At 44.7% G+C, this 16062-nt stretch overlaps 1 protein-coding gene across 1 annotated transcript in view; it reads right to left on the bottom strand.

The window, feature by feature from the left end:
• Nucleotides 1-5976: 5976 nt before the first annotated feature.
• Nucleotides 5977-16062, bottom strand: part of LOC109920850 (aspartate aminotransferase, mitochondrial) — a 37303-nt gene continuing 27217 nt past the window's right edge. The window contains exons 8-10 of the mRNA XM_020520922.2: nucleotides 14173-14338; nucleotides 10822-10972; nucleotides 5977-7192 (exon numbers count right to left, since the gene is read on the bottom strand). Of these exons, the coding sequence (XP_020376511.1) occupies nucleotides 7070-7192; nucleotides 10822-10972; nucleotides 14173-14338 (440 nt within the window). The 3' untranslated portion in view covers nucleotides 5977-7069. The remainder of the gene's footprint in view (nucleotides 7193-10821; nucleotides 10973-14172; nucleotides 14339-16062) is intronic.

Raw genomic sequence — 16062 nt, forward strand, 5'->3', positions numbered from 1 at the left:
ATGAACCCATGCTGCATCTGCCCAACAGGACAATTTCTATCAAGATGCCTTGCTATTTCTTCCTTGATAATAGACTCAAGCATCTTCCCCACTACAGAGGTTAAGCTAACCGATCTATAATTCCCCATCTTTTGTCTACTTCCCTTTTTAAACAGTGGCGTCACATTTGCTGTTTTCCAATCTGCTGGGACTGCCCCAGAGTCCAGCGAATTTTGGAAAATTACCTCCAGTGCACCTGCTATTTCTCCCGCCATCTCTTTTAGTACCCTGGGATGCATTCCATCAGGGCCAGGAGACTTATCAATCCTTAGCTCCATTAGCTTGCCCAACACTACCTCTTCTGTAATAATGATTGTTTCCAGGTCCTCACCTACCTTAGTCTCTTTGTCAATTACTGGCATGTTATTAGTGTCCTCCACTGTGAAGACCGATACAAAATACCTGTTCTATGCCTCGGTCATTTCATCATATCCCATAACTAAATTCCCCTTCTCATGCTCTAAAGGGCCAATGTTTACTTTAGCCATTCTTTTTCGTTTTATATATTTATAGAAACTTTTGCTATCTGTCTTTATATTCTGTGCTAGTTTTTTCTCATGTTTTATCTTACTTTTCCTTATAGCTCTTTTTGTGGATTTCTGTTGACCTTTAAAGTTTTCCCAATCTTCTAGTTTCATGCTGTTTTTGGCCACTTTGTATGCCTTCTCTTTCAATTTGATAGCCTCCCTTATTTCCTTAGACACCCATGGCAGATTACCCCTTTTCTTACAGCCCTTCCTTTTCATTGGAATATACTTTTGCTGAGCACTTTGAAAGATTGCTTTGAAAGTCCTCCACTGCTCGTCAACTGTCCCACCATAAAATCTTTGTTTCCAGTTTACTTTAGCCAAGTCCTCCCTCATTCTATTGTAGTCCCCCTTGTTCAAGCACAGGACCCTAGTATTGGATTTTATCTTCACACTCTCCATCTGTATTCTAAATTCAACCATGCTGTGATCACTCCTTCCAAGAGGATCCCTAACTATGAGGTCATTAATTATTCCTGTCTCATTGCACAGGACCAGATCTAGGATAATTTGCTCCTTCGTCGGTTCCATTACATACTGTTCAAGAAAACTATCATGGATACATTCAATGAACTCCTCCTCAAGGCTACCCTGACCGAGCTGGTTCGACCAATCTACGTGTAGGTTAAAATCCCCCATGATAATTGCCGTACCAGTTTTACAGGCATTAGTTATTTCTTTGTTTATTGCCCGCCCCAATGTGATGTTATTATTTGGTGGCCTATAGACTACGCCTATCAGTGACTTTTTCCTCTTAGAATTTCTAATTTCCACCCAAATGGATTCAACCTCATTCTCAATAGAACCTATATCATCTCTCAGCACCGCCCTCATGTCGTCCTTGAATATCAGAGCTACACCACCTCCCTCACCTTCCTGTCTGTCCTTCCGAATAGTCTGGTACCCTTGGATATTTAACTCCCAGTCGTGACCATCCTGTAACCATGTCTCCGTAATGGCCACCAAATCATATTCATTCACGATGATTTGTGCCATTAACTCATCAACCTTGTTACGAATGCTATGAGCATTCAAGTAAAGTGCCTTTATGCTAGCTTTCTTACCCTCATGAGAGATTGAACGATTGCATCCCGTTTTCTGTAGAGCATCATCTCCTTTGAGCTGGAGCTGCATGTCCATCCCCCTTGCTATGTCATGTGGGAACAGGCAGTAGCTGTTCCTGGTGTGGCTGCTCCTCTTGTTCCTATTAGAATCACCCAAAGTGGTGCTGCTTAAGCTGCAGCAAAGGGCTGAGGGATTCAGATCAAGGGAAGCAAAGCCCAAGGATTGTGACATTGCTTTCATAAAGTTGGAAAGCATCAGTGAAACTGCACTCATAGTGGAAATCATTTCAGTTAACCAGCCCGTCAGTATCTCTGATCATTGACTCCTGACTGAACACATGCTTTGTTGAGCTGGGGGATTTCGTACACCTGACTTACAAAATGCTCTTCGACTATGCAGCATGAAAGGGGCTCCCGACTTGTCTCAATATGTCCCTGGAGAAACTGTCTTAACATTCAAGGCTTGTGCAGCTTTATGGTACAGCTCTGATGGGCCAAAGGGCCACTTCTGTACTCTGATTTTATGGGACACAAAATTGTCAGGATACTGTCATATTTCCTGGAAGCCAGCATTTGTCCAGGATTGCCCACACATCTTTTCATGACATGGGTGGCACAGTGGATCAGGGGTTAGCACTGCTGCTTCACAGCACCAGGAACCCAGGTTCGATTCAACTCTCGGGTGCCTGTCTGTGTGGAGTTTGCACGTTCTCCCCATGTCTGCATGGGATTCCTTTGGGTGCTCTGGTTTCCTCCCACAGTCCAAAGATGTGCAGGGTAGGTGGATTGGCCATGCTAAATTGGCCACTGAGTCCAGGGATGTGCAGGTTGGGTGGGTTAGCCAGGGGAAATGCAGCGTTATAGGGTAGAGCGTGTGTCTGGGTGGGATGTTCTTTGGAGGGTCAATGTGAACTTGATGGGCCGAATAGCCTGCCCCCACATTGTAGGGATTCTATGATTAACAAATGACTGAACAGTCTCACTCCTAAACACATCTCACCACAAACACTGGGACAAAATAAAAATGTTTTACTGAAATAAAACGAAGAACTGTGGAAGCTGGAAATCTGAAACAAAAATGGAAATTGCTGGAGAAAGTCAGCAGGTCTGGCAGCATCTGTGGACAGAAAGCAAATTCAACACTTTGTTTCTTCAAAACTGACAGTAGCCAGGAAAAAAGTTGGCATTTATGAAGACGGGGAGGGGAAAAGGAGTGAGATGATAGGTGGAGTTGGAGCCTATAAGAGAGGATGACAAAGAGATGGATAATAGTATGCTCAGGACAAAGAAAAGCTGATAATGAGGACCATAAGTAAGTGGAAATGGTTGGTTGTGCTAAAAAGAAAGCTGTTATTAAGCTGGACAGGGTTCAGAAGAGATTTACCAGGATGTTGCCAGAAATGGAGAGTTTGAGTTATAAGGAGAGGCTGGATAGGCTGGGATTTTTTTCATGGAACATAGGAGGTTGAGGAGTGACCTTATAGAGGTTTATAAAATCATTAGGGGTAGAGATAAGGTGAACAGCAAAGGTCTTCTCCATAGGGGTGGGGTGTTCAAAAATGGAGGGTATATCTTTAAGGTGGGGGGAGAAACATTTAAAAAGGACACGAAGGGCAATTTTTTTTTTTAAACACAGAGTGGTTCGTGTGTGAAATGAACTTCCAGAAGAAGTGGTGGATAGGGGTACAGTTACAACATTTAAAAGACATTTGGATAAGTACTTGCATAAGAAATGTTTGGAGAGATATGGGCCAAGTGCAGGCAGGTGGGACTAGTTTAGTTTGGAATTGTGACGAATATGGACTGGTTGGATCCAAGGGTCTGTTTCTGTGCTGTATGACCCTGTGAAAGCAGCCCATGTGATGACAGGGTCAGGGATGTGGGGATGGGTAACGGACATTGAGGACGTTGTTCAGGTTCTAAAATGATTGAAATCAATATTGAGCCCTCAAGGCTGCTGGGTCCCCAAGTGGAAAATAAGATACAGTTCTTCCAGCTTGCACTGACCTTCGCTGGAGCAGGCATGAGACAGATATTGGACAGGGAACACAGTGGTGTTTTGCAAGTGACAGGCAACTGGAAGCTCAGGGATATTTTCACAAATAGAATGTAGGCGTTCCACAAAGTGGTGGCTCAGTCTGCATTTCATCAATGTAACAATGTAGACGAGACCACATGGTGAGCAGTGAATACAGTAGACCAGACTGAGTAAATCACTGCTTCACCTGGAAAGTGTGTCCAGGAAGGAGGGAGGAGGTGAATGGGTAGGAGCTACACCATCTGCAATTGCTAGGAAGGTGCTATGGAGAGGTGCTGGGAGGGGAGGAGGAGTGGACCAGGGTGTCCTGGACAGAATGGTGCCTGATAGATGCTGACAGACGGAACATGAGTCTAGAGGTGGCAGGAATGACAACTTATAATCTTTTGGATGTGGAGTGGAAAGTGAGGACTGGGGGATCCTGTGAGGGGGCAGGTGAAGGTAAAAGCATGGAAAATTCCCTGCTTGTGGGGAATCCTCACCAGAAGAAAGTGGAACAGATGGAACAAAGACAGAGAAACTGAAAGAATGGAATAGGGTTTTTACAGGAAGCAGGACGTGAATATGTATAGTCAAGGTTACGTGGGAGGTGTTAAAGGAGAAGTGGTTCAGCGTGAGGACAAGCTTGGTCAGGCAAAGGAAGCTGGTGACAGCTGGGGACGGTTCCAGGCCTTTTCTTTCTCCCCAAGAAGAAGCAGGAAGCCCTGAGACCATCCTGATGGGGGACATGTAATGGGACTGCACGTCCATGGTGAAGTGCAGGCGCTGGAACCCACAAAGTGGAAACTCTGAAACTGGAGCAAAGCGTTAGAAGAACCGCGGATGTAAGTGGGAAGAGACTGGACAGGAAATAAAAAAGGAGTCAAGGTAGAAAGAGGCAAGTTCTGTGGGGCAGGAGCAGTCAGAAACAACGGGTCTGGCTGGCCAGTCCTGTTTGTGGATTTTGGGAAGAAGGTAGAAGCGAGCTGTGCATGGTTGGGGGAGTATGAGGTTGGAGGCTGTTTGCAGGGTGGGCGAGAGAGGTCACTGGATGAGATGAGTGACCTTTGTGGACACAATAGCCTGATGACTGATGTTGGGGTCGTTGTCTCGGAGGGATGATAGGAGGTGTCTGAAAGCTGGTGCTTAGCCTCCACAGTGTCGGGGTCAGTCCGCCAGAAAACAGCAGCACCATCCTGGTCGGCAGGCTTGATGATAGAGTCAGGGTCGGACCTGAAATAACGGAGTGCAGTGCACTCAGAGGGAGACAGGTTTGAATGGGTGAGGAGGGCAGAAAAATTAATGTGACCGATGTCATGTTGACGGTCCTCAATAAACAAGGCCAGAGGGAGGGATCCAGGTGGAGGGAGAGTGTTGGAGGCGTGTGAAAGGGTCTGTGGGATGGGAGAGGACTCTTGTCCAAAGAAATTGTTCAGATAAACAGTTTGTATTCAGCACCACTTCCTGCAAACAGTAGCATAGTGGTCTTGTATTCCAAAAATCCTGGAGTAATCTGTATCTTAGCAACCTGGAGGCATGAGCTCAAGTCTCACCACACCAGGTGGGGTTCTTCATTTCACCAGAAAAATAAAGTGCTGGAGAAACTTGCTGCATCTGTGGAGAGAAAAACAGAGTTACTGTTTCAAGTCTAACCCTAAGTCTGAAGAAAACTCATATTGGACTCGAAACATTAACTGTTACTCTGCACAGATGCTGCCAGACCCTGTTGAGTTTCTCCAGCACTTGTTGGATACTCCAGATTTCCAGCATTCACAGATGCTTTTATAATTTCAATGTAATTTTGCAGTAAAGTGTGAACATCGGATGGCTCTGCTGTGATGCTCCTAGGGTTGAATAACCTTCTGACGTTCACTGTCCAAAGGCACATGATAGTTCAGTGCTCAAATGATGTTGCAATTTGATTTCCACCCACCTCAATGGGCTGCTCAATCTAATAAGCCCTAACAATCCCTGCAGACTTGCAGAAGTGACTTCAATGAGCTGGGGAGTCTCTGACTGAAAATTAGTCGTGTGCACTTTAGAGCGTCTGCTCTAAGCATCCTCTTATTAAGAACAAGGGAGTCAGTCTTTTTGTCGCTCTGGGAATCAAGGGATGTTGGGAACAAATGGAGTTGTAGCCAAAATCAGCCATGGGTGGTCATCTCCAGCTCTTACTCCTGACGTTTTGTTGTCCTGTTCTGTTCTGTTGGTTGTAGTTCAGGTGTGTAACACCCTGACTTCAACCTTCATTACTATTCACAACATTTAAACCATCAGCAGCAGGAGTTACAACGGCATAGAAAAGAATGCAGGGAGAGAACTTAATGGGTACTGATCATTAAAGGAACCATTTTATTGAGTCACAAGTACAGGTTTGTAAGAGCCTAGATTTGAAACAGAATTTAACAATTTGCAGCAAATCCGAGCTTACCACCACAGCCGTGTACCTTCTGGCTGGACCTTCAAGTACTGCGCTGCCTTTTGGCAAGCATTGGGGTCAAACATTTTCATTTTTTGAAACAGGCAACCGTGAACGCAACACTTAACCCAACCAATCCCACCCAAACCCGCTAACTACAATCAGTGGACCACACACTACTAAACCAGTTCTGCCGTGATACGAGTCTGTTGCAGTTCCAGACTACAGCCTTCACTGAGCATGATCGCACAATTTCCAGGTCAGTCCTCATGACGACTTAAATGCTCCTTTCTGACCAACCACTGACCGATAACAATTCAAGAACAAATGTGAAGCCAAACGACCAGCCTCAAAGCTAAGACCCTTGCATCTACTTAACATGGGAGGGTGACTGACGTGACATTGATAAAAGCATTATGGAATAAGAAAGCTGCAGGATAGCAGTACTGACTGCTGCTGGCGACGAAGCTTGCAACATGTGAAACATGGGCATAACCAACAGTATCAGTATGGGTCAAATGCAAACAGATGGGTGACTGATTCATTCTGAGGGCTGTGGGGAAAACAAATCAGGCAAGATTAGAAAAGGGGAGTTTGCACAGGGGCTTGGTGTAGACCAGTTGCAAAGGGAAATTTTAATCATGTCAGCTGTACAAGCCAGAGTCTTTGAGGAAGAGTAGGCAGCAGATACTGCATCTCAGCCACAGCTAATTTACAAAGCAGACCCGAAAACTCTCATCTTTAGTGGATCCATTGGGAATATAGAGCTGCAGTCACCAAAAGAGTTAATATCTCAATGGGCCAGCTCTATATTCTCCAATAAACTCCACAAGGTGCTGAAAGGCTGTGTTTCCTCCCAGCCTCACACTGGACCTTTCTATAATGAACATCCAGCAGATAGTAACAGTATCTGACTGCTAAACTTTGAACAGAATACTCCTGGTTCTGGCTGTGGTTGAAAGCTGAGGTTCTTGCCCTCGGGTCTTCCCCTTTCTCTGGTGTTTTATTTGGAGACTTGGTGGATGGCATGTGCAAGGTACTCCACGTTGCCAGAGCTGACCCCAGCCATAGAGATTCGACCATCCTTGGTCATGTAAACGGAGAATTCTTTTGTTAGGCGCTCCACCTGTCATGAAGAATAGAATAAACTCCATTAGAGCCCACTCCACTGAGTAGTAGAAAATAAACATAGGATTTCAAGTACATTTCTCCAAATGAATACAGTCCTGGTTCAAAGCATTAAGTATACCAGATAGTGCCAGCATTTTGTTACGGACCAGACCAGACTCCCTCAAAATATTTTAAGAAGGTAGCCTAGACCCTAACCTTTTCTTATATTAAAGACAGATGTGAAGTGCCATGTTCCAGATGCAATGCAACTGGTTAAACTACTCAACGTTAAGCAAAACAATTTACTTAAACATGATAGTTAAAATAGAAACAAAAGGAGGAGGAATTCAGAATAACTTAACTATTGGAAAACTTAACAGAATAATAGATACAGTGCCCATTACCAATCAACTATTCCATGTAGTAACATCCCATAAACACACCCCTTGGCAAAAGGTAAATTCAGATGCAGATTCTTTTAGGCAGTTCTCCAATTCAGGAGGAAGAAACATCAGGAGAAAATTCAGAGAGTGTAGCTGCCAAGAGACATTTATTGAAGCTTCCAACTCGTTTGAGACCCCAAACAGCTTCTCATGAACAAACTAAGTAGAAAGCCTGATCTGTGAGAGCTTGCCTCACCCAAGATGCTTCCATTGTTCCAACTTTCAAAAAAAAACACCCCAAAGGCTCACACAGAGATAGTAAGAACTGCAGATGCTGCAGTCAGAGATAAATTTGGGGTGGCATGGTGGCTCAGCAGTTAGCACTGTTGCCTCACAGCACCAGGGACCCAGGTTCGATTCCAGCCTCGGGTGACTGTCTGTGTGGAGTTTACACATTCTCCCAGTGTCTGCATGGCTTTCCTCCCACAGTCCAAAGATGTGCAGGCTAGGTGAACTGGACATGCTAAATTGCCTGTAGTGTCCAGGGACGTTTAGATTAGGTGGGTTGCAGGGGGATGGGTCTTGGTGGGATGCTCTGAGGGTCGATGTGGACTTGTTAGGCCGAAGGGCCTGTACCACCATGTGGGGATTCTATGATTTATAAACACCGTGTGGAGCTGGAGGAACATAGCAGGTCAGGCAGCATCAGAAGCGCAGGAAAACTGATGTTTCCGGTCGGGACCCTTCTTCACGTTGGTTACTTAAGTCATCTTCAAGTAACCAGTTTGGCACTTCTGCCTTAAAACCTCTCTAAAAGGTTATTTTTGTCCTGATATTTTTTGAAGTGGCAGCATCATCACAATTTAAGGGTTTCCCCATAGTGACAGTCACTCAAACTTTCCTTATGCCACCTTACAACTAATAGACTGCACAGTGCAAACATCATACACTGAAACTTTTAATCATGGAAAAAACCTTTAATTATCTTGATGAAATTCACCTCTCAGCCTTCTAAATTCAAGAAGTGAACATAGGAACAGAACGAGGCCATTCAGCCCCTTGAATCAGTATCGCCATTCAACGAGATCTTGGCTGATCTGTGGCCTAACTGCATATACCTGCCTTTGGGCAATAGCCCTTTGCTTAACGAAACATGTATCTAAGATTTAAGATTAACAACTGACCTAGCATCCAGTGCCATTTGTGTTGAGTTTGAGGCAAATTCTGCAGACAGTGTAATCCTGCAATCTGCAAAAACTAGAAAGGGAACTGGTGCTAGGATTAAGGACTGGGAAAATGGCTTTGCTGTTTATAAGCATTGAAAAGTATTCCAGAAGTGAGGAGTTATGGCAGGAGGAGTGGGTAGTGGTGGGGTAGGGTTTGTTGTCGTTCACAGGTAAAGGACTGTAGTCCAATAGGATTGACTTGCAGAGGATTGAGGAAGACTGGGTAAAGAGTGGGAGGATTTATTGAGTCTTGCAGCTTAGTTGGGAGTAGGAGACCTCAGAAAAATGAACGTAATTGCCTCTTGTCCACTTTGCCTGTTAGGCAGCACATTCTGACAGCATTCCCACTTGTCAGCCTTGTTCCTGGATAATCTACAGTCCCCTTTCACATTCACATATCCCTACTCTCACATTGCAGGTGTTTGGGCGGCACGGCGGCTTAGTGGTTAGCACTACAGCCTCACGGCGCCAGGGACTCGAGTTTGATTCCACCCTCAGGCGGCTGTCTGTGTGGAGTCTGTACGTTCTCCCCTAGCCCTAACCCTATCGCAGGTTTCCTCCCTCAGTCCAAAGATGTGCAGGTTAAGGTGGATTGGCCATGCTAAATTGCCCATAGTGTCTAGGGATGTAGAAATGTAGGGTTTCAGGGAAAGGGTAGGGGGTGGGTTTGGGTGGGATACTCTTCAGAGGGTCGGTGTGTCCTTGATGGGCCAAATGGCCGAACCTAGGTTCTACGTTAAATTGTAGGAAATACTGATGACAGGAAAGCAAGGAGATGGGTTACCTGGAAAGAAACTCATGTTGCAGTAATTAAATTCTGTAAGCATCAACTGAATGTTCACAGGCACTGTTTATACAGCCCTCATTGCAGTCATTAATAAATTTACATTAGTGTTTCTGTCTTCCTGAATTGAAGCTTTGAACGTCTTTCAGAAATGGTACAATACACATCAAGTCAAGTTGATGCACAGAATATGTCTGGAATTTCTGCAATGAATCCACTCAGTCCAAGCAGTCAACCCACGCTCAGAGTCTGGTGTCACCTCTATCTAGATACATCAGTATAAGCAGCCAGTTTAAGGCCAAGTTTTAAGTCCAAAGACACAAGAGGCAATTTACACAATAGGTAAATGATAAAGTAATTGCAAACATCACCGTAGAACTTTAAAGTGTTATCTTAAAGCATATTTTGAGTACTTAAATCTCACTGAGAAATAAAGTGGCAGCTGACTTTTGTTTCAGAAAGCATCAAGGGATTTGATTGATTCAAGAACCTGACAGTGGAACATCCACAAAGAGTAAGGATTTGAATGCTAAATATTTACATATGCTTTTACAATATTAAATAACGACGAATATGTGCCTCAAAATGGTAATACTCAAGATGAGATCTGCAGACAGGAAGTGTAAGACACAGATAAGTTGTTAGGGGTTACAGTATTGTTGTCTATGCACGTACTCAGCCTACTGAATTGGCCAAGCACATTGCATGTGATTATAAAATTTATCTTGGAACAATAAATGTTAATTGTAACCCAAGAGCAGAAGTAAAGCCCTTCTGATATTCCACAGATTGCAATAACTAGAATTCTGATCTCTCTATCTCCTGATGCTTTTCTGGGAGTTCTGAAGTAGATAGGGAGAATCTCTTGATCACAATATGTAACTGAACAATAGCACACACATGAATAATTTTACGCTGAGCTGGGGTGATGCCACTACTCCAGATCTCGGTCCTAAGAATGTTTGCACTAAGCTCCATTTACACTGTTAATTGTCCCGACCACAGTTAAAAGGAGATGGTCACTATTTCCCCTCAATTTGGTATAATCTCCAGCTCCCTTGTCTAATTGACCACTCCCCCCATGTCTGTGGTTGGGGGAATGGCCCCATGCTGTATCCCCTGTTGTGAATGTTCCCCTTCTCTCTGCCACCACTGTTCCACAGCCCCAAGGCAATGTGTGATCAACTCTACAGTTAACCTACTGAGTTGGTTAAAGATCGTTCCTCTGACCCAAGAGCTAAATTTGAATTACCTGCTCTGGCTTGAGCCCCGAGAAGCAGAACATTCCGATCTGGTCGGTGACGTGCTGCCAGTTGCGGATCGAGCCTTCCTTCTTCAAGTATGACACCAGCTGCTCTCTCATACTGATGATGCGGTTTGCCATCTCCTTCACCTCTTCCAGCCTGCGCAGGAGGAAAGACAAAGGGCAGATCATTCTCTATACCAGGCTCCCTTCTGCTACAGGAGAGACATTAGATGATTGGTTTTAAAATGTGCTCATCAAGACAACGGATGCCAGTTCTGGAGAATGAAACGCTTTCCGCTTCAGGCATCGTTTGTTGAGAGTCAGGCACTTCCAGCTAAAGACTAGATTTGGTGTGAAGCTCCCACAATATTCTCTCAACACCTTCTCTTAGTTTGAAACTTCAATCCATACCAAATGAAGGATAGTCGTGTGTTATGGACATTGACTACACAGACTCAGTATATGTGTGGCCTCTTATGACCAGTTGGCCAAAAACAGAAGTCATTTGACCTGCTTTTGTATTGTTTCAGATTGAAGGGAAGAATCCAAACCGTCTAGACTTTAGTCCAATCTCAGTTCCTGCTACAATGTCCAAAGATAGGTGCATTGGCCATGCTAAATTGCCTTTCGTGCCCAGGGATGTGCAGGCTAGGTGGGTTAGCCATGGGAAATGCAGGGTTACAGGGATAGGGTAGGAAGATGTGTTTGGGTGGGACGCTCTTCGGAGGGTTGATGTGGATTCAATGGGTCGAATGGCCTGCTTCCACACTGTGGATTCTATGAATGTGACATCATACACTTTGGCAGGAACAGCAAACGAGCTTGATATTATCTAAATGGAGAAAGACTGCAGAAAGCTGCAGCACAGTGAAGTTTGGGAGTCTTCATCCATGAATCACGGACATTAGCACCCAAGTTCAACAAGTAATAGGGAAGGCAAATGGAACAGTTTATTTCAAATGGAATGGAGTACGAAAGTAAGGAAGTGTTACTAAAACTATATAAGGTACAAGTCAGAATGCAGCTGGAATACTGTGAACAGTTTGGACCACTTAACTAAGGTCAGATAGACTGCAGTTGAAGGCAGTTCAGAGAAGGTTCACTAAGTTGATACTGGATAGAGAGGGACTTTCTTTTGAGGAAAGGTTGAGTAGGTTGGTCCTGTGCTCACTGGAGTTTAGAAGAATGACAGGTGACCTTATTGAAACGCTCAAATTTCTTAGGGGGCTTGACAGGATAATGAAGAGAAGTGGTTTTCCCTTGTGGGAGATTCTAGGACCAGGGGGCATCATCTCAGAATAAGGGGTTGCACACTTAAGGTGGAAATGAGGAGGAATTTCCTCTGTCAGAGGGCAATGAATCTGTGGAATTCTTTACCACAGGAGGCTGTTGAGGCTAGGTCATTCATTAAGAATATTCAAAGTTAAGACAGGCAGATTTTTAATAATTTAGGGAATCAAGGGGTTGGGGGGAAAAGACAGGGAAGTGGAGTTGAGGATTATCAGATCAGTCATGACCTCACTAAATGATGGAGAAGGCCCGTTGGATGAATGGCCTACCTTTCCTCTTATGTCTTAGGAGCTTATTAGCTGCATGCAGTATAAATTCAAAATATAGGCATGCATATTTAACAGCAGCGTTGGGTAGCAGGAAAGTAGGTTAGTTGAATTGCTGGTGAGTTTGCAAGGAATGGTGCTCGGTCACATGAATGAAATATTGCAGCAACACAGGGGAGCAAGTCTACCCAGCTGAATAGAAGCCCAGTTGAAGGTTGTGAAAAATTCCTTGAAGCAGCAAAGCACCACGTCCTGGCAGTCACTGCCAACCACACTGGAAAATTATCAAAACTTTGTCCTCTTACTAAATCCTCATCACCTGTCAACTGCGGAGAAATCCAGCAGAACAGGGTCAGAGAATTTCTCTAAGTTTAAGAGTGCAGAATTTGTAAAACACCTCAGTAGATTTATTAGTTACGATTTTTAAATAGGTCAAGCTGGGGACTGAGAACAAGCTCCTGGTCTCGTTACGTTGTTGGCAGCACCCTGGGAGAGAATTGCCCAAAGCAGACGACATCTCTTTTGTAAGAGTGACCCAGTTAGTTCCATTTTAAAGCGCTCTTCCGGCAAAAGCCTGGGCTACACCTGATGTGAAATACAGAGGATGTCTGACACGGCCAACGCTTCACTCAAGAACAGAATGGTGGGAAGCATTTGGCTTCAGTACGTCATCTGTCAACCCTTCTCCAGGGTGACATATGATAGGAAGTATGAGTAGGCCTGAGCATGAGAGGCAGGGATCACAGCAGAGTTCCCTCCAAATCCAGCCAATGGCACAGCCCCCAAAGACAGCCCACCCTAATGCAGCTCAAGTGACCAAATTCAATTCCATCACTTTGACATGGCTTAGCTACTATAATTCTGACATTTCTATGCACAGTAAGATCCCACAGAGGGTAATGACACAACAACCAGATAATCTGCTTTTGTGATACTGGCTGAGGGATAAATACTGGCCAGCAAAGAATTCCTCAGTGATACAGTGTAATGGGATGACTCCAGTGGTTGATGTGGCCTCACCTTCATTCCTCATAGGGACAAGTTTGAACGGCCTTAAACATCAACTCTGTTTCTCTCCCCACAAATGTTGCTGCTCCTATGTCTGGCACTTTTTGTTTTACACTCCCATTTAAGGCCCCATGCCTCCTCCATTGTTCATTCAAGTCATGGCAGATCTACACCTATATCCACTTTTGCCCTATATCCTTTCAAAACTTTGGCCAACAAAATAACCTATCACTTACAGATTTAAAAATAACACGGGTCTAGCGTCAATTGTCATCTGTGGAAGCAACTTTTTTGCATGTGGAGGTTTCTCTGAATTTCACTCCTGAAAGGTCTGGCTCTAGCTTACAAGCTACGTCCCTTGGTACTACATTCCCCAAACAGTGAAGCTAGTCTCCCTGCCCTACCCTTTGAGCTTGGTTCAAGCCACACCTCCATTTTCAAAATTGTGGGGATACAATCCTGGTTTGTGCAATCTCCTGTGATTATTCATCCCGAGTTAGTGTCATCACTGCTGGTAATTTAAAACTTGCAGCCTGATAGAACGCCCTCTTAACAGTGCAGCACTCTCTGCATAGCACACAGTGAGGTCTGATTTGGGTTCAGACTCAATGGTCCAGGGCTCTACCCACTAAGCCATAGCTGAAGGGCAATCAGATCTTTGCTTTTAATCAGCTGAACCATTGCTCCATCTCAGGATTTCTTTTTAAGAAAAGGAGAGGTGGTGGTTTCTTCGTATAAAGCAGCTGCTGCAGGCAAACCCGGAAGACGCTCATGGTCTTTGAGTCAGACTCACCATTCTTTTCGGAGCTCTGGTGTGTTCATGATGGTGGCGGCAATACGGGCTCCATTTATCGGTGGGTTCGAATACATGGGCCGGATCAGGATCTTCAGCTGCGACTCCACCCTCTTTGCTTCATCGGGATCGCTGCAGATTACTGTAAATCCACCGATACGCTCACCTGGAAGTGTGAGAGCCCCATTAACCCTCTGCAGTTCAACATTCACTCAGAGTCATAGAGGTATACAGTGTGGAAACAGACGCTTTGGTCCAACTTATCCATGCCGACCAGATATCCTAAATTAATCTAGTCCCATTTTCCAGCATTTGGCCCATATCCCTCTAAACTCAACCTATTCATGTACCCATCCAGATGCCTTTTAAATGTTGTAATCGTACCAGCCTCCACTGCTTCTTTTGGCAGTTCATGTCATAGACGCACCTCCGCGTGAAAATGTTACCCCTCAGGTCCCTTTTAAATCTTTCCCCTCTCATCTTAAACCTATGCCCTCTAGTTTTGGACTCCCCTACCCTGGGAAAAAGACATTGGCTATTCATCCTATCCATGCCCCTCACGATTTTATGAACTTCTGTAAGGTCACCCCTCAGCCTCCAATGTTCCCAGGAAAATTGCCCCAGTCTATTCAGCCTCTCCCTGTAGCTTAAACCCTTAAAAAGACAAAACAGCAGCTGAAGCCCTTGAAATCTATTTAGCAGTTCAGCATTAATGTCAAAGAGAGGTCAAGAGTTTCATTCCTAGTTTTCTACTTGAACCTACTGCTTCTAAAAGGAGTGTTCTCAAGCTAGGATCACTCTCTATGGGTACTGGCAGGGCTCCAGGCTGCTATCCTTCATGCATGAACTTGTTCAAGGAACACTGCGGGGTAGCAAACATAGGGTGGGGGATAGTTACAGTAGAGCCTTTACTGAGCTAACATTTACATAGCACAGAGTGATCAGAAGCACATATGACTGCTATTGGTTTAAATTTCCCTTCCGAGTCTAGGGACTCTGATATAAATCTGGCCCTCAGTCCCACAACATACGTTGAGCAGATCACTAATGATGACTGACGTCAACTGGAAAGTCCACTGGGTGAACTTTAGATCAGCACAGGATCTGTGGTAACCACGCCTCAAGTTGCAGACTCCTCTGCATATTCCTTGAACAAGCCTCATGCATGAAGGAAAGTCACTTAGAGTCCAGCCAGTGCCCAGAGAGTGCAATGCCAGCTTGGAAACAGCCTTTCACTGCAGTGAGGCACATACTAAATACAGGCACAGCAACAAAGATTCAGAAAATCGTACAGCGTAGAAAGGGCCCTTTGCCCCATGGAGCCTGCGCCAACATAACTACTGCTAAAGGCTTGCTAATCTCACATTCTTTATTTGTCCCATATTCTTGAATGCTATGATATTTGAAGTGCTCATCCAAAATATTTTTTGAAGGTTGTAAAGTTTCCAGCCTCCACTACCTTCCCAGGCAGTGCATTCCAGATTCCCACCATCCACTGAGTAAAAACATTTTTGCCCAATTCCCCTCTGAATCTTCTGCCTCTTACCCTAAACTACGCCCCTTTGTGACTGACCCCTCAGTCAAGGGGAACAGCTGCTCTCTATTCATCCTGTCCATACCCCTCATAATTGTACATACCTCAGTCATGTTGCCCCCCACCCCCTCAGTTTTCACTGCTCTAAAGAAAACAATCCAAGCCTATCTAGTCTCTCCTTACAGCTCAATTTCTCCATCCCAGGCAACATCCTGCTGAACCTCCTCTGTACCCACTCCTGTGCTATCACATCCTCCCTGTAGTGAGGTGACCAGAACAGCACACAGTACTCCAGCTGGGCCTGACCAACACTCTGTACAACTCCAACATTACCTCCTTGCTCTTATACTCTATGC

Source organism: Rhincodon typus, chromosome 15, assembly GCF_021869965.1.
Source record: "Rhincodon typus isolate 14 chromosome 15, sRhiTyp1.1, whole genome shotgun sequence".
In the NCBI taxonomy this organism is placed as follows: Eukaryota; Metazoa; Chordata; class Chondrichthyes; order Orectolobiformes; family Rhincodontidae; genus Rhincodon; species Rhincodon typus.